Consider the following 23979-nt stretch of genomic DNA (forward strand, 5'->3'; position numbering starts at 1 on the left):
GTGTCTTTCTATGTTTTGCTTCCCTTAGTGGTGTCCAGGTCTCAGCTGATTTCCCTCAAAGATAAATCCCAGAGTTGCATAATGATGCTGATAGAGTCCAAATATTGTGAATTCACACAAAGTGGGGAGTGCAAACAATGTGCCCCTTTTTGCTTCACCATCTGCCCTTTTAGTACTGACCTCTTTGAATTATGGGTTGTGGGAAAGAGTTTACATAAAGGAAAATGGTTTTCTCACAGGACGAGAAGGAGGTCCCTAGTGGGCCTAATTTGGCTCCTTTCATTATACCACATCTGTCCAATATCCAGTTGGAATTTGTTAAAGTTTCTGGAAAATAAAGGTTACTCTTCTCTGTTTTCCAGTGATGATATTCTATCTATTTAAAACATGTTTTAATACTTAGTTCAATAAAAAATTTTAAAAGTGTAGAAAGCAGTGAACAGTTAGATTTTATTTCACCAGCATCTTGTTTGGTATATGTAATTTTTATCAACATGTTTCAAATTGATAAAAATACAGGCATATAATTATTTTTAGGCTTATGTTTATATGCCAAACATAAGGGCTAATTGTAGTTAATTTTGATAGCTAATGAGTAATTATTATTTGCTTTTTAGAAAATGGATTCTACATCTCTCTTACCAACATTTTTAGATGTGGATCTGACAATATCACATATTGAATGCCTTCCCAAGGATATTTTGGTGAAATTTCAAGGCATAAATAATAATCAATGTGAGTTTGACTACCACATATTGCAGAGGGAAATACAACATACTCCAAAAGTGAAAAATAATGTTGAAATTGATGAATTTTGTTTGGTGGAAGAAAGAGTATCAGGAGAATGGCAGAGAGGAAGAGTCGTGGAAAAGAAAAATGAACTCTATACAGTGCTCCTCATAGATCGCGGAGAAGAACTAAGAGTTGCTGGTCCACAGATTGCTTCAGCCTGTGGCAATTTATTTGAGCTACCGCCACGGGTGGTATTTGGTATTTTTGCCAACATACTACCAGTTGGGGAAAAATGGTCTCCTAAGGCTTTGAGTTATTTCAAGTCATTAGTAGGAATACAAGTAAAAGGTTATGTGCAAGCTATTTTACCTCTGCAAATGTTTCTTTTTGAAGTGCCAAAAATTATATCTCAGGCCCTTGAGTTACAATTAGGAAGACTTGTTGATGGAGATTCATTTCGTCTTCTTGTGGAAATGTCAAAAGAGTTCCCTCAACAAATGCCAGATTTATTGCAACATAAAATACCTGAATTGTCATTAGACAATAAAGGTACTTCACTTGATATTCAACATGTTCTGGATAAGTTGCAGCCATCTTTGTCAGTAGGAAGTACTGAAAGTGTAAAGGTATCATCTGCATTGAGCCCAAGTAAATTTTATTGCCAGTTAATAAAATGGACTCCAGAGCTAGAAAACTTGACAGCACATATGACTTTGCATTATGATACTGTCTGTCAAGATACCAGTCCCATGTGTGATAATTTTGGATTACTTTGTGTTGCCAAAAGGCAAAATGGACAGTGGCATAGGGGTATTCTTCAGCAGCTCTTGTCCCCAGATCAAGTAAAAATTTGGTTTATGGATTATGGGAGTAGTGAGGCTATACCCTCAATTTACGTAAAAAAACTTAAGCAGGATTTTATTTTAGTACCATTATTTTCATTTCCATGTTCTCTGACATGTTTGCACAGTCCAGATAGAGATGCAAGAACATTTCAACTGAGTATATTTAAACAGGCCTTGTTAGGTCAAGTGGTATATGCACACATTGATTGGTTCAATAAGGATGATCATTTGTATTATGTGACATTACAAAGTCGAGAGTTTACAGTTAATTCTAAGGGTCTACTGAAGACTGTAGGCACACAAGTATTTTGTCCCATGTCTGATTCAAAAACCTCCAATATATTGAGTGAGACAAATGCATGTGATGTAAACAGCTTTGCAGTTGAGAGTTTTATGGGAAATATTGAATGGTCAATAGACTCTCTAAATGAAAAAGGCATTTTAAAAGTAGGTTTTCCTGTTAAAACAGTAGAAATGGAGATAGAGGCCTCCTACGTAGCTTTTATAGCATATGTATTAAACCCATCAAATTTTTGGGTACGCACTAATGACCATCAGAATGAATTTCAAGAAATAATGAAAAATATAAACAAATTTTATGATTTGTGTGAAAACGATGAAATGATTCTAAGAAAACCTGAACCTGGATTGTTTTGTTGTGCTAGATATAGCAAGGACAGACATTTTTATAGAGCTGTCATCACTGAAATTAATGGTTATAAGATTAATGTTTATTTTTTGGATTATGGTAATACTGATTCCATACCATTTTTTGATGTAAAAATTTTGCTTCCAGAATTTTGTGAGTTGCCTGCCTTAGCCATGTGCTGTTCACTTGCACATATATTTCCTGTTGAAGATTTATGGACTAAGGGTGCAATTGATTATTTTAAAAAATTAGTTTTGAACAAAGCAATTTTGCTTCAGGTTATAGCAAAAAAAGATGACAAGTACATCGTAAATATTCAAAGTGTTGAAGCCTCAGAAAATACTGATGTTATCTCTCTTATGTTACAAGCTGGATATGCAGAATATCGGCAAGTAGAACCAGAGTATTTCCCAAAATCTGTAAGTGAATATTCAATGTTAAATTCAAAATCTAAAAACAAAGTTAGTATTAAAAAAGTCATATCTGCCCTTCTTGAAAGACCTACATCTAAAAAGTACCATTCAAATAACCTGACAGAAAAAAACTTGTCTTTGCCAAAGTCCCCAGCTGTTAATTTCTCAGATTTAAAAAATCCTTTCACCTTGTCTGTGGCACCTGAGTCATCCCTGCCTTATAAAGAACATATTTTTAAGCCAGGAACAGTTCTTGAGGTTAAATGTTCTTATTATTATGGCCCAGGTGACTTTTCATGCCAGCTCCAATGTAAGTTAGAAGACCTAAAATTACTAATGGAGAAAATTCAGAATTATTATAGTATTCATTCTGATCCTTACGAGATTGGGCAGATTGCTTGTGTTGCTAAGTATTCTGGGAAGTGGTATAGAGCTGCTGTTTTGACTCAACTGTCTAAAGAAGTTGACATAGTATTTGTTGACTATGGTTACCAAGGAAGGGTTTTAATTAAAGATCTCTGTGCTATTAACCCACGTTTTCTTTTGTTAGAAGCTCAAGCCTTCAGATGTTGTCTTAACCATTTAGTTGAACCTGTGAGTTATAAATTATTTAGTTGGACAAGAGAAGCATACAGAGACTTTCGGAATTTTATCTTTTCATCTAGAGGATCATTGACTTGTATCATCTATGCCTTATTTCTTGTGTATCCAAACCGTTTATATAACTTAGTAGATTTACAATCCTCATTTACTAGTGCAAAAGAATTTCTTATTAATAGTGGCTCTGCTCAGTACATCACATTATCAGAGCCATTTTCATCTTTAGCTAGTCTTTACAGTTACTGTTATTCTTCCTTTAATATAAAAATTGGAAGTGAAGAAGAAGTGTATATATCTCATATCTGTAGTCCCAAAAAGTTTTATTGCCAACTTGGCAGAAATGATAAAGATCTAGAGATGATAGAAACAAAAATCGCAGAGATTATTAACCTCAAAAATTGTCCAAAATATGATTCTAATAAGATGAGATTGTGCATATCTAAGTATGTAGAGGATGGTCTTTCATACAGAGCTTTAGCAGTACCAACAGATTCATCATCTGAGTTTCTAGTCTACTTTGTAGACTTTGGAAATAAGCAATTAGTAGGAGAAAGTATGTTGAGAGCCATTTCAGCTCAGTTTCCAGAGTTGTTGTTTACACCTATGCAAGCTATTAAGTGTTTTCTGTCAGATCTTAGAGATGTAGATATTCCAGCAGAAATCAGTAGTTGGTTTAAAAACAATTTCTTGGGAAAACCATTAAAGGCAGTAATATTGTCCAAGGAGTCAGATGGACAGCTTGGTATAGAATTGTATGATGGACCTCAGTTTATAAATGAGAAAATTAAAATGTTGCTTCATGCTTATGGAAAAAAACATGGTGACCAAGCATGCTTCATGGAAAAGAGTGATAAAATAAATGAGAATAAGAGATTTACTGCTTCTTTGAAAGGCAAAAAAGAAAACAACTATCACCATAATATGATAAACAAAACTAGTCTCGTAACATATTCTGAAAGAAAAGTAGATAAATTGATGCATCCCAAAAGTATATATGCCAGGTTTTTGAAACCATCAGTTTGTTATAAAATAGAATCTGTGCCAAAAAACAAAATGAAGAATTCTTTGAATGATGGACTTAAAGGTGTAAAAATTGTCTCTGGATCTGCACATATTCTTGAGAAAAGTGGCGTGGGCCAAAAATCAATGAAGCTTGTATCACAGTCTTTTATCAGAGAGTTAAGTCAAGTAGCCTTACAAAACCCATATGACCTTATTAGGCCACAGATCAAAGACCTTCCTCAACCCCAAATTTATTTGAATGCCAAAGTTAAAGGGTATGTATCTAATATCAGTAATCCAGCAAGTTTCCATATTCAGCTTGCTGAGAATGAAAGTGTGATTATCAGACTTGCTGATGCTCTAAATGCAAGAGTAAAGAGATTGAAAGAGAGAAAATCAATTAAACCTCTAGTGGGAGATCTTGTCGTTGCAGAATATTCTGGTGACAATTGTATTTACAGAGCAGTTATTAAGAAAATTTTGCCAGGGAATTCTTTTGAAGTAGAATTTATTGACTATGGTAACTCTGCAATAGTAAACACATCTAAAATGTATGAACTTCAGAGGGAATTTTTAACTGTTCCTCAGCTAGGAATCCATTCTTTTCTTAGTGGAGTAAAATGGAATGAGCCTGATGAAATATGGGACAACAAAACTGTGGATTATTTTACTTCAAAAGTAAATGATAAAACAGTTTATTGTGAATTTTTGAAAAAGCATGATCAGAGATGGGAAGTAAATATGATCTGTGATGAAAGATGTGTCATTAATGAACTACTGAAATGGAAAGCATGTTCAAAACTACAGAAGTCAGCATTGCAAATACCTCAGGTTATCTCTCAAAAGGTGAGACCAGGTGATGATAATGAAATGGAAAATGGAAGATCAAATGAGTCTGAAGGTTCTATGAGTTTGAACCAACAGCTGTTTAAAATTCCTTTGGAAGAGTTCAAACCTGGACAGCTTGAAAAAGCTGAAATGCTTCATGTTTCAAAAAGTGGAAGATTTTATGTGACGTTATCCAAAAATAAAAAAATTTTATCAGATTTAATAGTATTAATTACTGAAGAAGAAAAAAATTCTCCTTTTTTATCAATGGAAAGTATTGAAAAAGGTTTAGAATGCTTGGCAAAATCTAAAAATACCTTGAAGTGGCATCGATCAAAAGTAGAAGAAAAGTATGTTGATGATAAAATACTTGTTTTTTTAGTAGATTGTGGTATCTATGAAACAGTGCCTGTATGTAATACCAAGCTACTTAGTAATGAAATAAGAAATATTCCTAGACAAGCCATACCTTGTAAATGGATGTGGTTTGAAAATTCTAAGAATATGTCATTTGAGTGCTTATTTGCTCATTTGGAAATAAATATCCTTTTCCTGAAATATTCAGATGCTGTTTGGGAAGTAGAGATTTTGGTAGATGACCTGTTACTTTTGGAATACTTAAATCCAAATTCAGTTCCTATTGAAGAAAACAAACTTAGACCTGAAGAAATTGTTTACAATATTGAATCTAAGACTCCTATATCATCATGTGCAATAAAATCATTTACTTGGGCACAATTCCAAAATGATAGGCAGTATTCTGGTATTGCAACTTCTGTTTCTGATCCATCAGACTTCTATATTCAGTTAGAAGATTCCTTTGATATAATGAGATATCTTTTTATGTTGCTTTCTGATCTACCAGAGACCTTAGAAACGTTGCCTCAAAAGTTCATAATTCCTGGTTCTAGTTGTTTGTTCAAATATAAATCAGAAGATCAGTGGAATAGAGCAGAAATTTCTGAAGTCTCACATCAGTCTTTACGTCTTTTGTTGATTGACTATGGATTTTCTTTTTATATACATTATTCAGAAATTACAAATCTTAAAGTTGTTCCTGAGGAACTTTTGAATTTGCCAAGGCTGAGTTATCCATGTATTTTATATGGTGTCTTACCCACTAAAGGAAAACATTGGAGTGAAGATGCCAAAAGCTTTTTTCGAGATTTCCTAAGCAAACCAGACTTAATTTTTCAGTTTAGGGAATATAATTCTGAAAGAAAATGGAAAGTAGATGTCATTCATGAGAAAAACAATTTGGCAGACATATTAGTTGCATCTGGTCTTGCAACTTATTCTAAACATTCAGCTCATCTTCATGCAATTACTGCTACTGAATCTACTAAAATCCAATATAAATTACAGAGTGATCCTATTTTCCCATTGTTAAATCAAAATTGTTGCAAAAAACAAAATGTAAATTTTGCATGCACTGAGAAACAGAAGTGTAAACAGAAATCTATAAAGAGGAAAGATGTTGATAAGAACCTCTTAAGGAAAATCCATGTTAGTAAAAGATCACATTCTAGAAATTTGAGAAAGAAAGTTGGTAGTGGAAAACATTTCCAGAGTACTATTTTGTTTGATACATGTACAACAACTTCATTTTGGGAACTGCCTGATGGCTTGAAGAATAACAGTTATGTTGAAGACTTTTTTTTTGAAAAACTACCAGCTGAAGGAATACAGGAAAATAAGACAATGAATTTGAGAACATCAGTAAAAACATTGCATAATAAAGAAAAAATTATTTCAGAAGAAAAAGGGTAAATAGACATTTTTCTAAAGTTGATTTTTTCTGTAGATTATATTTTTTGATTCTTTAAAAGTTTTTTATATACTAATATTATCCAGATTGAAAATATATTGCAGGAAAACTCACTAGAAAGTCTGAATAAATGGATGAACTGGAAGTAGCCACTATGATTATAAAATGTTGCTTCACTATTTGAATGGCAAAATTTTTAGAATGTAGTGAAAGATTTTAACCACACATGCATGTATGCGTGTATGACATTTGACAAATAATTTCAAGGGTTTCATAAAACTTTTACTTACATAAATGTTTGTAGATCTTGTGTTAAATCTTTCTACTGTTAGTGAGCTTCCTGGGCTCATTTTGAAGAATAATTTTTTTTGTTACATATTGTTTTATATCATATGACATATATCTTTAGGTTTTTTGAGTGTGCTTCTAGCATATTTCTAAACCAGATAAATTTATAAATATACTGACTGTAGCATATTTTCTCCTAAATCTCTTAGATGTCATACTGATTCTAAAATATTGTTAACATTTTAATATTTTTTGCATTATATATTGTCTGATTTTGTTTATGCACATTACATTTATTTTCTTTATGTATTAATTACTGAGGATTTTGTAGGCTGTAAAGAATGTTCTCTGGCAAATTTTTGTTTTCACTTTATAAATAAAATGTATATTATTCCACATTCTGTATTATAACTACTGTCATAACAGGCTGTACTCTTTCAGTGAGTAGAAGTGCCTTGTTTTTATTGATGTAGTATTAGAAGGTATTTTTAAAAATTTTACCTAGATGTTCCATAGTGAATTGATAAAATAGGCCCACTTTTCTATCTAATTTTCAAATCTTTCCTGATAGCAGTAATGGTTATGGTAGCGATAGAAGCAGCTACTTTATTTTGAATGCTTATGTTTCAGGCACTGTGCCAAGAGTGTTATATATATTATCTCATTTAATGCTTATCACAACTCTATAAAGTATGTTGACATAAAGGTTTAGGAGCCTAATAACTAGTGCTCCACTTCTTTGAGTTTTAACCCACTTTCAAATAAAATGCTTCAGAAGGAGAAAGATAATTGTTAAGCAAAATGTCACAGTTAAACAAAATAAATAAAACCAAAAACAATATTGAAAGCTGTGGCTTATATTCATGGAAAAATTGGCTTACCAATAATGAAATAAGGAATTATTTAGACTTATACAGACATAGATGTAGACAAGAGAATCATCTTTGGGGGGTGGGTACCCACGTAAAACAGCCTGAGGCTGTTGTCTCCAAAAGGAAGCAGAGGAAGAGGCTAATCGAACATACGTCTTTCTCCTTCCAAGTGGACCAGTGAGATTGACCTTACTTCTGGAAGGCGGAACTAAGGAGAGCAAAGAAGCTAGGAGTATTATGCTAGGAGAGTGCCCCACCCATGAACCTCCACATGGAAGGAGACATAAGGAGTGGGAAAGAAGCACAGAAGCATTCTCCTCCAAGCTGTTATCACCACTTTATGGATGAGTCTCAGGGAAATTAAGTATCTTGCCCATGAATTTAAAGCTGGTAGGTAAGGAACTGAGATGTTAAGCTCAGATTTCTCTGACCACTTTCGTTTGTTATTTATTCTTTCTTTTGAAAAGTAAGCTTACTTGAGGAAGAGTTTCCTATAAATGCTTGGCACCAAACCATACATTTTGGTTCTTATATCCTTTATTGTTCCTTTACCCGTGTATATGTCTACCATCAGATTCTTTAAGAACCCGCTTTGGGCCCTTGCTTCTATTTCATAGCACTCCAAACACACAGTGAATCACTAAGTGAGTTAAAGTAGCTATTGTAAAAGCAGTTAGAAAACCGAACACTAAATTATACTTCAAAACAAAGATTTGAAGTCCTATTTAAGGAAAAAATCATGACTTTGTTATGACAAGTGTACGAATTATGGTTTCATGGATTAATTATAAATTTCCATACTTGCTATAATCATAGCCTTAAAACAAGAAAACAACATAAAAAAACTGATGTTATTACCTTTACTATCTCAACTCCTACTACCTCTATTACTCTTCCACCATTATTGCCTGAAGTTACTGAGTCTTGGGCAAAGTGATTTTAGTAGTTCCTCTTGGTTTAAGACATCAATATTTGAAAGTGTCTTACTAAAAAAGCATTAAAAATGGACTCTATTACAGTGCTTCTCAACCTTGACTTCGCATTGGAATTAACAAAGGGAGCTTTCAAAAAACCCTGATGCCTGGGTCCCTATTAAAAATTAAACATGGTGTTTTAATTGGTCAAGAGCTGTGGCTTTACTAATGGGTATTTAAACCTCTCACAGTGATTGTAATGCGCAGCTAAGGTTGCTAATCACTACTCTAGAGAGGACTGTGGGTAACTTCCTGAATTATTTTGAATTTTACCCTTTATGTGTAAAATCTGTTAGAATCTATTCTTTCTGTATTCGGAGTCCAGACTCTACATAATGAGCCACAGTAATTTTGAGCCAAGCTTAATTCAGAGTAAATATAATAGTAAAAATATTATGTTAGAAATGGCCTAGATGTGTAATATGTTTATTTTATCTTGCCCAGGTATTGTTCTAAATGCAGAAGTTGCCACTCTTTACAATTAGGAAAGTGGCATAACTTTCTTAACATCAGTGTTTAAATATTCAAAGTATTGTTTTTATCTGCAGATGATTTTCTCCAGAACAAACTTGTTCGTCTTTTTCCAGCATGTTTTCTTATTTGTTTTTGTTTTTTCAAATCATGTTTGCTTGCCCACATGCTTGTTTTTGCCTGAAAATCCTTGTATAGATTATGAAAATTAGAGAATGTAACAACTCTTTCAAAAAAGCACAGAAATATCTGTTCATTCTTTGCTGATGAGGCAGTGCTTAATGGTAATACGTACCTATCCTTCTACAGTTGCTTATTTAACTGGAAGTCATCTTTGAAAGAAATTTGGAAAGGCAACTCATTTTTAGAGAAGAGTTTTTGATATTTTAAACAGGTGGTAATATCTAGACATCCTGAGGAAAATGGCTGATAGGCATGTGAAATGTCAGATTGAGTCTTGAGAACACAACACTGTTGAGTCATACAGATTTATGAATTTGCTTGCATTGCAAAATGTGGGCACTGAGGCTGACTCCCTAAGTGTGAATATTTGTTTTATCTCTTATTAGTGATAAAACCATGGGTAAGGTTTTAAACTCTTCTGTGCCTCAGTTTCTTCTTGTGTAAAATGGAAGTCATAACACTAACCACCCCTTTGGGTGGTTGTGAAGATTAAATAAGTTAAAACATGTAAAGCATTTTCAGTGTTGCCTGCTACATAATAAATGCTCACTAACTGTTGGAAATATAAATGATCATCCTGATAAAGCTATATTTGTTTTGAAAGTATTTTTGTGAAATCGTAAGTTAAAATAATTTTTGATGCTGCTAAGCAAGAACTGAACTATATTTAGAGTATACACACAGATGTATTTAGTGTAATGGTTACAATTCATCATTAAATTTCTATTCTGGGCCGGGCGCGGTGGTTCAAGCTTGTAATCCCAGCACTTTGGGAGGCCGAGGCGGGTGGATCACGAGGTCAAGAGATCGAGACCATCCTGGTCAACATGGTGAAACCCTGTCTCTACTAAAAATACAAAAGATTAGCTGGGCATGGTGGCACATGCCTGTAATCCCAGCTACTCAGGAAGCTGAGGCAGGAGAATTGCCTGAACCTAGGAGGCGGAGGTTGCGGTGAGCTGAGATCGCGCCATTGCACTCCAGCCTGGGTAACAAGAGCGAAACTCCGTCTCAAAAAAAAAAAAAAAAATTTCTATTCTGAAGGTAGAATTTATGAGTAAGAAATGATTTATGAGTAAGAGATGATTGTAGTTCCAGATAAAGAAGGAATAGGTTATGTATTTTTTCCATTGTGGACATATATTGCTAAATGAACAAGATATTTTTAGTTGTTACACAGAATTATATATATATATAGAGCATATGTTTATAATTATACATAGTTTACATTATATATAGTATATGTTATACATATGAAATATGTATAACTTATTTGTACCCAATATTTTTCCTTATTTACCTTTTATATTGTGACTTTTAGGAATTGTTAAGTAAAAGGGAAATCTTGTTTATAGTAGGAATTTTTTAAATGAGTAAGTCTTAAGTAACTCTTGAGACCCATAATGCTTTGAAGATTATAATAGAATATACTCTTGATTTTTTTGTTTGTTTTTCAGTAGAAGGAAGTGGAAGCTCAGATCACTTACGCATAGTTTGGTAACAAACGATACAAAGGATACCCAGTAATAATTTGGTTTAGATGCTGTAGAGCTAAAGTGTTAAGCATAGTACAATAACTTCCAGTATTAAGGCATGTTAAATGAATTTTTCAGATTTTTTTCCCCAGGAGACAATGTTAGTTTGCCATGGAAATTTTCTGTGACCTAGAACATGATGCTTTGCTTTTAAAAACATTACTATTTAGTAAATATGGTTCACCAGTGTGAGATATCTTGAAAATATTTTATTTGATGAACTATTCTTCTTTGTATGTGGTTTCAAAGGCAATAAATACCATTTTACCTTCTGATACTTTTCAGATGTCTTTCCTGACCTTTGTTTCAGTTGCTACATTGTCCAGGCTTAATTGCAATAGAGAGAGTTGATGCTGTCGTTTCCCTGGAAAATATAAGTGCTTGTAGGAGTGACATTTATTAAAAGGAAATAGAGAAGAAGTCAGACATAATCCCATCTTTCCCTGTGATAATTTTCTATCATTTTATTTTTAGTGATATTTAATTTTAGTTGGGTTTTATACTTTTGGTTATTAGCTACTTGGAGATATTTGTGATATTTAAGAACAATATATCCAGTGGGGAAAAAGAATCAGTATTTTGTCATTGCATTTACTATTGAATTTAAATTTATTTTGCAAGTAAATATTAATTGAGCAAGTTCAGAGTATTGTTTTGATGCAAAGATAGAACCATAAAATTATACAAGTGCACTTAAGAGTTAGCATAAGCCAAACAATTCTGAAGAACTGGATGTAGGGTGATTTAAAGAATATTTGCCGGGAGGCTGAGGCAGAATTGCCTGAACCCAGGAGGCGGAGGTTGTGGTGAGCCGAGATCGTGCCATTGCACTCCAGCCTGGGTAACAAGAGCGAAACTCCGTCTCAAAAAAAAAAAAAAAAAAGAATATTTGCAAAAATTTAGAAAATTCCTAAGCAGGCTAGGGACAATATGTTAATATATGTTAATATCTATATGTCTATATTGAGCATGTCAATATTGTCATTTCTTTGATGTTGGGAAATAATTTCGAGAAATACTGTAAGTTTGAATTTGGTATCCTGAAAGTTAAAGTTTACTTAAGAGTTGGAAACTTTATCTATTTTTTTCAAACAAGTTCATCTCTAGTTTGTGTTTATTTTATAATAAAGAATTTAACATTTACCTTTTATAACCTAAACTCTCCGAATACTTTTGTATCATTCCCTCTCCCCTAAGCCCTGCCAGATCTTGAAGTCTGTTTCCACTTATGAAGGCTCTCTGCTTTGGAATATAATTAATTTTACAAAACATCTTTTTTTTTTAGATGAAGTCTTGCTCTGTCGCCCAGGCTGGAATGCAATGACACTTGGCTAATTTTGTATTTTTAGTAGAGATGGGATTTGACAATGTTGGTCGGGCTGGGAACTCCTGACTTCAGGTTCCACCCACCTTGACTGGCCCAGGTGCTGGGATTACAGGTGTGAGCCACGGCGCCCAGCCCCCACATTTTACACAACTTCTATAGCTGTTGTATCACTGGGGTGCTTTTGTTGTTTAGTCACCATAAAATATGGCAAAGTTAATGATATTGGTTTCTTAAAAAGAAAATAAATTTGAATGTCAAAGAACATAATATTATAGTGCCTTTTGGGGGAGGGGCACACCACTTTAATCAGGAAGGACTAATCATTTGCCTTTAGTTTTCAGAGTTCCCTTAACTTCAGTTATGTCTTAATGTACAATATTTTATATTTGGAAATGATAAAAATATACAAGCTAGAAAATTGATTTTCAGGATTTAAATTATTAAATCCTGCAGAAAATGACATTTTGACAAGTTTACATTTCAGTTAATTTTAATTGATATTTTTCCTATTTGGACACAAGTCCAATAAAGAAAATAGCTGAAGATATGTCTGAAAATTAGGTTCCCTTCTTTTAAGATAGTTTATAATTTAAAACTAGCTTTTTTATTTTATTTTTTATTTTGAAAGTATTATTTTTAGCCTCTATTTTATTATACTATATAATTTTAACATAGAAGATGTATAGTAATAGTGTAGTTTTATTTAGAGAACTTTCAAATAGAAAGTAGCATTTTCATTTTAGGATTTATATTTTCTTAGGATTGTTTTATTTTATAGGTTATAGTCAATATTAGAATAATGCTTTTTTCCACCCTAAAACATTTGTGTTAAGTTAGTAAGATCTGTTTTTAAATTTTGGGAACAGATTTTTATTTAAAAATTTGGAGAACAGTAGAACATTTAAATTACTATATAAAATACTATATTTCAGTGTTTAGGATTGTTAAATCTTTCTAATTTTAATCTCACGTAAAATGACTTTCAATATAGAAAAAAGTGATTTGTAAGCAAAACAGTTAAGATTATTGATATTTTAAAAAATAACATTCACATATACATTTTTCAAGGCCTTATATTGATGTGAAATAAAACACTGATATCCCAAACTGTTAAAGATAAGTTATTCAGATATTTGTGTTTTCCTAGCATAATTATTGTGAAATTAAACCTACTCTGTCATATAGAAGATTCAAAGTGTCTGAACATTTTCTGCTTTTACTTTTTAAATCTGTATATCTTAATATCAGCATATTTTTTTTCTGATTTTTAGAGGAATATTGAACTCTTAATGCCACTTTTAAAGTAGTTGTGATATTGTTGCTATTATTTGTGTGTGTCCAGGGGAAATTTTTTTTGGTTTTGTTTATGATTATTTTGAGTTAAAATTTTTCCACATTAGGTGTGTATTTTTAAAGTCTCAAATTATATCTGTATGTGTTTTTAAAGGATAATATAAGATTAAATATAACATGAATTTATTGTGATGACATACTGAATTCACTTTAAAGTTTCTCTTGACCAAAGATAATAATTATACATTTTTTCTATTTTTTAATTCCCAAAACATATTAGTTCTTTTTTATTCTTTCTTCATCTCTTCACTTTTACTATTTTTTAATTTTAATTTTGTGATCCAGGGTACATGTGCAGGATGTGCAGGTTTGTTATGTAGGTAAACATGTGCTGTGGTGGTTTGCTGCCTCTATTAACCCATCACGTAGGTATTAAGGCCAGCATGCATTAGCTGTTTTTCCCAGTGCCCTCCCTTTCCCCACCCCATTCCCCAGCAGGACTCCCAAGTATGTTGTTCCCCTCCGTGTGTCCGTATGTTCTCATCATTTAGCTACCACGTATAAGTGGGGACATGTCTTGTTTGGTTTTCTGTTCCAGCCTTAGTTTGCTTAGGACAATGGCTTCCAGCTCCATCCATGTCTCTACAAAGGACATGATCTCATTCCTTCTTATGGCTGCATAGTATTCCATGGTGTATGTACCACATTTTTTAAATTTAGTCTATCATTGGTGGACATTTGGATTGATTCCATATCTTTGCTATTGTGAATAGTGCTGCAGTGAACATATGCATGCATGTATTTTTGTAATAGAATTATTTATATTCCTTTGGGCATATACCCAGTAATGGGATTGCTGGGTCAGGTGGTATTTCTGGTTCTAGATCTTTGAGGTATCCCCAGACTCTCTTCCACAGTGGTTGAACTAATTTACATTCCTAGGAGCAGTGTAAAAGCGTTCTTATTTCTCCACAAACTCACCAGCATTTGTTGTTTCTTGACTTTTTAATAATTGCCATTCTGACTGATTTGAAATGATATCCCATTGTGGTTTTGATTTGCGTTTCTAATCATCTGTGATGTTGAGCTTTTTTTCCTATGTTTGTTGTCCTCATGAATGTCTTTTTTTGAGAAGTTGCCGTTCATGTCCTTTGCCCACTTTTTAATGTGGTTGTTTGTTTTTTACTAGAGTATTTAAGTTCCTTATAGATTCTGGCTATTAGGTCTTTGTCAGATGGATAAATTGCAAAAATTTTCTCCCATTCTGTAGGTTGCCTGTTCACTCTAATGGTAGTTTCTTTAGGTCAATATCCCTCATGAACACTGATGCAAACACTGATGCTTACAAAACTGTATTCAACTGGATAGAGCTTACCTTGAGAAGTAAAGTTATATACTTTTATTTATCATTTTAATCCTATTTTCCCATAAACCTATTGAAGTCACTCTGTACATGCTGTGTCATAAATGGATCTCTAAAGCATGATGCTAAGCAAAAGAATCTAGTTACAAAATATCACATATTGAATGATTAGATTTATATGAAATGTTCAAATTAGGCAAATTCTTAGAAAGCAGGTTGATTGGTGGTTGCCAGTGCCTGGGGGGAGGTGAGGATGAGAAATGACTATTAATGAGTGTGTGGTTTTTCTTTGGGGCAGTGAAACTATTCTCAAGTTAAACAATTCTGGTAGTTTCTCAACTTTGTGAATATACTGAAGATCAACAAATCATACACTCTTAAAAGGTGAATTTTATGGCAAGTGAATGACAGTAAAGGAGCAATTAAAAATTACATGTATTATGCTATGATTTCACTTGTGACTAAAGATGAAAAGAAGAATGTAATGAAAAATTAGTACAAGGATTTCAAAATTAATGGAATAAGATCTAAAACCTCAAAGGGAAAACAAAAAAAAGAAAGGCTTGGGAAGGGGAAAATAGCCGTTCCTTCGGCAGTGTCCAGAGCCTTCAATCCATACTATTATTATTAGGTGTGTAGTAATGTTGATGTGTAGCATATTTTTTACATTATTTGAAATGTAACAAAGCAGAAAACACAGATAGACATTTTGAGGATTTTAGATTGCACACCTGTGTAACCACAAACATAGTTCAGTGATAGAACAGTGCTAAGACTATAGGAGCTCGTTTTCTTCTCAAATATTTATGCCCTCCTTTCCAAATGAACTGCCGTTTTGACTTTTGTAGTGATTCCTTCACTGAAGGAAATTCAAAAATTATTTTTAATTTTTTTAATCACTGAATCTTACCAACAACAAAAATATATATATATATATTTTTTGATAATGCCTATATATGGAATTTGTGATAGGCATATATATCTGGCACTTTTTTCACAAGTTTTTACATATGTGGAATATATCTATGTTTTTGTATATAGCTGTGATTCATTAATTTTCATTTCTGAATAACATTTCATTATGAAGTGTTATAATTCTACTTTTGATGACATTAATTTTCCATTTTTATCTATTGCAAATACGTAGAGGAACTGTTATGCACCATTTTATGACTATATATGTGGTTTCTGTTGGGTGTTGCTGGGTCCCGTTGCTAGAATTGCTGGGTCATTGACTGTACACATTTTGCACCTTTTATTGTGGATTTCCCCAGAATAAAAAAAGTGAGTCAAGATCCTGGATACAATTAACTTATTTGGGAGCAGGAAGAAGGGAGTAGGGGAGCACAACTCAGGGGAGGAGGAAAAAGTAACGTGGTGTACATTATTGAGGTTGCTGTTAGGTGCAATGGTAGCTCAATTTCTAAGAAGGTGTCAGAATGAATACCAGAATTGTACATTTGAAGGATGGGAGTTGGAGCAGGGTATGTAGTGTCAGAGAAGGTCCTCAGACAGAATATGCAAAGACACACTGCTCATGCTTGAGGTGAGTTGCAATTATAGCACTAGAAAGTGACTGGGCTTGTGGGATACCACTGTTTATGACAGAAATTCGAGTTATACTGAAGGCATTTGTCAGACAACTAGTGGTGTCTGCTTCAGCCCATTCCTTAAGCTGCTCACATCTGCCATGCCAACATATTAAGCCCAATCTGTCCTTTAAGTCTTCAAGTAGATGACTAATTATTATCTCCAGAAGGGTTAGTGGAACATAATAGACTCTATGGTTGAAACTGTTCTCAAGTTTTTAATTTATATTGATCATCTCCTATTTTCTCTACTATTTTAGGTTTCCTTTACCTTTGGCCAGCATTTTGGCTGGTCTGAACCCATTAGGTTGCTATACTTTCCTATTCACTATTGTCATCAGACATGGAAGTACCAAAAGACCTTGGTGAATCCTCTGAGTTCCAGGCATAGTTCTCTCTGGCTTCATATTTAGTAGCAACTGTAGCTACCCATGATACTTGAAGTAATTCTCTTGTCCCAATGTTATGACTAGTTTAGTTGTCGCTGATTTATCAGCATGAGGTATGAAAGAGATTAGGCAGCAGTTTTTCAGGCTTGGAAAAATTGTATTATGTCCCTTAGTGGAATTATCACATCCTTTCCACCCAAGAAACAAGTTCCGATATTCTTGTAGACTCAGGTTATAGAGATGGAAATAATATTTTGAGAATGAGTCACTAAAGAGAGGGTTAGAGAGGCTATTCCTACTTATTACCACTTGGTTTGGGCCCTGTGTGTTTCAGCTTTGGGTACAACACATCATACATTGGCCATTGTTTTAGTGCTCAAACCTAGAGCATTTTTGCTTATCTGGAGGATGCACTGAAACTTTAATAGGTCATTCTACGGTTGTGTTAGAGAGACAGGCAGTTAATATGATGTGTGGTAAGACGAGTGGTTGCCACAGAGTTGGACTTACTGTTGTATCTCTTAACATGAAATGGGTCTTCTTATCTGAGGTGATGATGCTATATGAGATCTTATGTTAGTAACTAAGTTGTAAGTTCTTACATTGTGGGGTTAACAGCTTTACCACAGCCAAGGAAGTTAACCCACATTCAAAAGTAGGTACCAATTCTGTTAAGGACTGTCCTCACTTTCTCTAGCATTGAATGCATTCAGAGTGACATATTTGTCACCAAGTTTCTGGTTATTCTTGTTGAGAGATGATACCATAGTTAGGGTTCCTCATGGCTCTCTTCTGCTGACAAAAGTATCTGCAGTAGGGGTTGTTACATATGACTTAGTGAGAAGCAGCCACATACTGTACTCATTGATAATGTTCATCCCTTCTACCATGTTGCCATTCATGGACCATTTGCACATAGACTAATATTATGGGATCTTTGGAGTGTTGGTTTTCTGGCTGGAAACCTGTGAACTCTGGCACCTTTACCTGAGGTATGCTTGGGCCCACTGGGCTTGTTCCCATCAGGCTTTGCTCTGCTCACCCTAACGGCTTGGATCCCATGCCTCTAAGGGAGACTGGAATAAGATGTGGAGTGGTGAGGGGTGTGTGAGCGAACATGGGGTCTGGCCACTGCACAGTCAGACACACTGGCTGCTGCTGCAGTGCAGGCACCTCCAGGTGCCAGCATGGTGCCAGCTCTTTGTGAGGCTGCAGCTGAACCAGGCATACTGCAAGTAGCTTCCCTGGCTGGCACTGGGGAATGCAGTGGTACCTGGAAACTTGAAGATGCCAGGAACCACAGAGCCCCAAAGTGGGAGTCATAGTCCTGGCTTGGGAAGCTCCCAGGTCTGGGCTCCCCAAAGAGCCACAGCTCTTCTCTCCTTTTTGCTGCAACATGTCAAGCAAGGGGCATGTTTCAGCCCTGTTTGTATTACAGCAACTCTTTTAGTCTTGCGACTTAGCAGGTCTCGTGTTCTTGTCCTGTGACCAGGAAGAATGAGGTACGCAGACAAGTGGAGGGTGAGCAAGATGAAGAGGAGCTTTACTGAGCAATAGAACAGCTCAGAGAAGACCTGAAGTGAGCAGCTTCTCTCTGTAGCCAGGGTGTCCATATGAGTGTTCAGCTGCTAGCAGAGAGGGTACCACCTCTCTGCAGGCAAGTCATCCCAAGTGTTCAGTTCTTAGAAGAGAGGGTAGCTCCTCTTTGTAGCTGGTTGTCCCATCATCTGCAGCTCTTGACAGAGAATAGGCCCTACAGTGTGTGGCTCCTCTCCACAGGCAGATTGTTCTGTTGTTTGCAGCTCTCAGCAAGGAGGGTAGCTATTCTCTGCAGCTGGTTTTCCCATTGTCTATGCTCTGCTCTGTTCTGGTTAACCCCGGGGCTTTTATGGGACTCAGAGGGGAGGAAGTGCATGCTGATTGGCTCATGGGCAGCATGGGTGGGCCTGGAAAGGCATCATAAATCCCCATTCCAGTCTGGGGGACTGGCAGCCTGGGCCCCTGTCTTCAGGGCCTCATCAGGGACCTGCCTCCTTCTGTCCAGGAGCCCATTTGCCTACTGCCATCATCCATGGCACTGAGGCCGCTTGCACCAAGGAGCACCTGCAGGCCAGTGCTGAGCCATCCTCACCCTCTCCCTCAGCTTTCCCACTGTGCTTGTTGGCACTGAAGGTCCAGAGGAGGCAGGTGGCTGGCATGTCAGTGCTTCCCTGTGTGTGCACACACCCGGCCAGGGTGTGACAGCACTAGGGCTCAGCCCCAACTTCTCTCTGACATTGTAGTGGCAGCTGCAGCTGGGAGGGTGGGGCTGCTACCTGCTCCTGGTTCCTGTGGAGTATGCAGCCTGGCTGCACCCCCTCATAGCCTGGAGCAGGGGCTCCAGGTCCTTAATGGGCCCAGGCTGGTGTCTGGGGCAGGGGCAACATCTCCATGAGGTCACCTCATGGCCCCAACACTCAGGGGTACCCAGAGCTCCTCCTCTACAGACTCACGATCCTGCCCAGGGGGACACTTCTGTGTTAGTCTGTTCTCATGATGCCAATAAAACATACATATGCAAGACTGGGTAATTTATAAAAGAAAGTGGTTTAATTGACTCAAGAGTTTCCCATGGCTGGGGAGGCCTCACAATCAATCATGGCAGAAGGCAAATGAGGATCAAAGTCACATCTTAACATAGTGGTAGGCAAGAGAATGTGTGCAGGGGAACTCCCCTTTATAAAACCATCAGATCTCATGAGACTTACTCACTATCATGAAAACAGCATGAGAAAGACCCAACCCCATGAGTCAGTTACCTCCCACTGGGTACCCCCCATGAAACTGTGGGAGTTATGGGAGCTACAGTTCAAGATGAGATTTGGGTAAGGACACAGCCAAACCATAGCAACCTCCTGTAGTGGATTGTGGCCTGCCCTGCTGGTGGGAGTTTCAGGCCCAGCAATCATTCTGATGTGGGGTGGCCCCCCCGGACATGGCCCTGGGTGGTTCTGCGCAGAGCCTCTTCCGAGGCACAGGAATCTGGTACCCTTGTGGGGTGGCCGTGGTGACTTCACTGCTGTCCCGGTCCCCGACTCCCACTTTCTGCCCCAGGCCCCTGAAACAAGGCCCCACTCCACCTCCTCCCTGCACCCTCCCCATAGCAGTGGCAGCCAAGGTCTAGTGTGTGGGGGCTCCAGACCTGGGGGTGGATCTTGCCTGGCTGGCTGCACGTGCTGCCTGCACTAGGGTGGGGGCAGTGCATTTGACTGCCTCTGAGACATGGGGAACAGTGGCCCCACCACCACCATTGCTGCTCCCACAGGCACTCCTGCTGCCACCACCACCTCCCACACCTCCCTGCTGCAGACAGCCCACCACTGCCATCAATAACATGGCTGAGAACAGAGGCTATATAACAGCCATCCAACGGGTAATTCTCTTCACCTCGTTTTTGAGTATCTTTTCTGTGGTGGATACCTTATGATGAGCATTAGTATGAATCAAAAAAAGATTTACATACTCTGTGACCATTACCACTGGTCCATTCAAACACCCCTCCTCCAGATTTTCTTGTCTCTAATCTTCCAGACTTGCTCCTTCTGAGCACTGACCAACCACTTTAGCAGTCTGAAACCTACCTCAAGTTTATTTTATTTTCATTCAAAAAAGATGTGAGTTCTGCCTATAGGAAAAATTTCATCTCATTGTTTTTTTGTGAATGCTTCTGAATTGAGCTATAGTTTGACAATAGCTCATATTGGCTGGTGATGACATAGTGACTTGAACAATTTTTGAAACAGGACTTTAAATTTTTCCCCTTAAATTATCTGTCTAGTGATCCTAAGAAATCCTTCCATGAAGACAAAGAGAAGTACGTACGTGATTTTTGAGTGTCTGAATGTCATATCAATTCTAGATTCCTGGGTTAAATCCGACTTAGATATGCTATAAAGTCTTGTTAGTATCTTGCTGGATTTGGTGCTAATGTTTTGTTAAGGAATTTTGTATTTACATTTATGAGTAATACTGGTATGTAGATTTCTGGTTTTTAAATCATGTGTTTGGATTTCCTATCAGGGTACCAATGGATTGGAAAATGACTGAAAACATTTTCGTAGGGTTGGTATTATTTTTTTCTTCAAAATTTAATAGTATTCACCAGTAAAGTTATCTGGGCATGGACTTTTCTTTGTGGGAAAATTGTTAATTATAAATTTCAATTTTACCAAGTTGTGTAACTATCACTATAAATAAGTTTCAATACATTTTTATCACTCGACTATCATTCCTGTTTCATACTACCATTAATCCCTATGTACTGCCTACTTCTACCCTCTGCTCTAAGACAATGCTAATACCTGTCTTTAAAGCTGCCTCTTTTCTGAATATTTTATGTAAGTGGAATCATACAATATATGGTCTCTTCTGAGTCTTTTCACTAAACAAAATGTTGAGATTTATCCATCTCATAGCATCTGTCAATAGTTCATTCCTTTTTATTGCTGAATAGTATTCCATTCAGTGAACATACATTTCAGTTGTTTGTAAGTTTTGGTTTATGATAATGATTATGATTATTGCTGCTAGGAACATATGTAGGCAAGCCATTATGTAGATACTGTTGGTACAGTAAGAATGAAAAGACTTGGTAGGGAGTAAAGTATGAGTTTCAGTGAAAAAGTTTGGGACACAATTTTTTCTGCCTAGTAGTAGCTTGCTTGCTTATTTATTACTTGGTTTTGGGATACTAAGTCATGTGGCTATATCTGAGTTTCAAGATAGTTGATGTGTCACTATGTATTACTGTGCACTGGTTTATTTATAACATTTTGTTTAATTTTTTTCTCCTACTTGATTAAAAACTCGATAAATATGATGACTCAGTTTGCCTCCATATTTTATACATAATAGATACAAGATAAATGTATAATGGTTAATTGAACATAAACTTTTATCATGTTTTCAAAGGGCACATGTCATGAGCTTTTAAAAATAATGTGAAAACACTACAGGTACCTTACTAAATAGGGGCTGTATCTTCCCTATTTTCTAAGGGATTAATTAACCAATATTCCCTTTATTAATAAGGCTTATAGGAACTTTTAAGGAACTTTATTTCTCTTTTGGTAATCTGCACTTCTAATTTGAATATTGTACAAGGCAAATACACTAAGAGGTAAAAATTGTGGATAAAAGAGCAAATTTTCCAGGCAGTTAAGAAAAACGTTTCTATATTTTTTTAGGGTGGTTTTACTGACATCTAGTGGCATTCAGTCCTACATGTTTAAGCTTGCTTCATTTCTACCTGTCTTTTTGTGACAGTCTTCTGTTTTAAAACTTAAGGAAAAAGCCAGTTCAGGTGTTGAAAATGAGGATAGCACTTTTTTTGAGGATGCATGATATTATACATATGCCTTGTATATAATTTAACATAAATGGGTAAATATGACTATGTCATTCATTCCTAAGTGTAGTTTTTTCCCTGTGCTTTTTCATTTCCTTTCCTTGTTTGGATTTCCTTTCCTCCTCCTTTCCTTATTAATATAATTCCTCCACCCCAGCCTGAGGTAGGTCATTACAACACTTGAGATTTTCTCCATGTGCATGTGAATCAATGAATGAGTGATTATACTTCTATAAATACATAAATACAATGTACACATTTGTGTTATTTGTTCTAGAAAAATAAGGTCAGACATAATTTTTTGCATTGCCTTTTCTTAGTATACCTCTTGAAAATCTTTCTAAGATAGGTAATGTAGTTCTATTTGTTCTTTTAAATGTATATATACTATTTAAAATTGTGGATGTATTTTAATTTTTTTTCAGTGACTTTTCTATTCGTGGTTACTCATCATTAAACTTTTTTTTTTTTTTTTTTTTTTTTTTTTTGCCACATTGATAGTACTACATTATGCATCCGTTCCTATATATCCTTACATAGGGTAACTTTGATTCTTTGAGATAGCTTTGATTTTTTGGGATTTCTGGGTGAAGAATGCATTTTAATTTAATAGATGTTACCATAATGTTTTCAAAAACAGCTGAAATGTCTATGAACAATATATGAGAATACCTTCCTCACATTACCATTAATAGATTTGTAGTGTTCTAAATATTTTTTTGCCTGTATGAGTAGTATAAAATGATTTATTATTTCGAGTTTCTTAATTATTAGAGAATTTGAACACTTTTTGTGTTTTTTGACTCTGGATTTATTCTGTGAATTTTCTAATTTTAACTTTTGCACTTTGTATCAGATGTTAACTCCTTGTTTCTCACCAGTTTACAGAAATTTTTATGGCAAAAGATTATAGCAAAGTTTTACCTCTTCATATAACTAATTACATCTGTCTTTTTTGTGACTTTGGCTTTTCAGATAGAATTAAGAAACTCTCATGCATGGATTGTAATCTTCCAGGTCCTTCTGCTTTTTGAATTTTGCAGCTATTATTGATTGAGTTTTACGTTAAAGTCATTAAGTTGGAATTTATTTTAATAAACTTTTTGAAATTGAAGGATAAGATATACCAGTAAAGAGCAGTGTTAAAGAATTGCAAAATGATTTGGCTTGGCTGTGTCCCTACTCAAATCGCAACATGAATTGTATCTCCCAGAAAAATAGGGACCCAGGGGGAGGTAATTGAGTCATGGGGCAGCCTTTCCTGTGCTATTCTTGTGATAGTGAATATTTCTTATGAGATATGATGTGTTTATCAGAGGTTTCTACTTTTGCTTCTTCCTTATTTTTCTCTTGCCACTGCCATTTAAGAAGTACCTTTTGCCTCCAGCCATGATTCTGAGGCCTCCCTAGCCATGCAGAACTGTAAGTCCAGTTAAACCTCTTTTCTTCCCAGTCTCTAGTATGTCTTTATT

At 35.5% G+C, this 23979-nt stretch overlaps 1 protein-coding gene and 1 long non-coding RNA gene across 3 annotated transcripts in view; both read left to right on the forward strand.

Annotated features, from left to right (window-relative positions):
• The window catches only part of LOC141583701 (uncharacterized), a 312231-nt gene that overhangs the window by 66229 nt on the left and 222023 nt on the right, over nucleotides 1–23979 (forward strand). The window lies entirely within an intron of this gene.
• Nucleotides 600–7305, forward strand: TDRD15 (tudor domain containing 15). The gene has a single exon (XM_010345816.2). The coding sequence runs from the start codon at nucleotides 621–623 to the stop codon at nucleotides 6837–6839; it is 6219 nt and encodes a 2072-aa protein (XP_010344118.2). The 5' UTR covers nucleotides 600–620; the 3' UTR covers nucleotides 6840–7305.

This window comes from Saimiri boliviensis, chromosome 1 (assembly GCF_048565385.1).
Source record: "Saimiri boliviensis isolate mSaiBol1 chromosome 1, mSaiBol1.pri, whole genome shotgun sequence".
In the NCBI taxonomy this organism is placed as follows: domain Eukaryota; kingdom Metazoa; phylum Chordata; class Mammalia; order Primates; family Cebidae; genus Saimiri; species Saimiri boliviensis.

Coding starts and splice junctions, on each gene's coding strand:
- TDRD15 (XM_010345816.2), top strand. CDS start 621: ATGGATTCTACATCTCTCTTACCAACATTTTTAGATGTGGATCTGACA.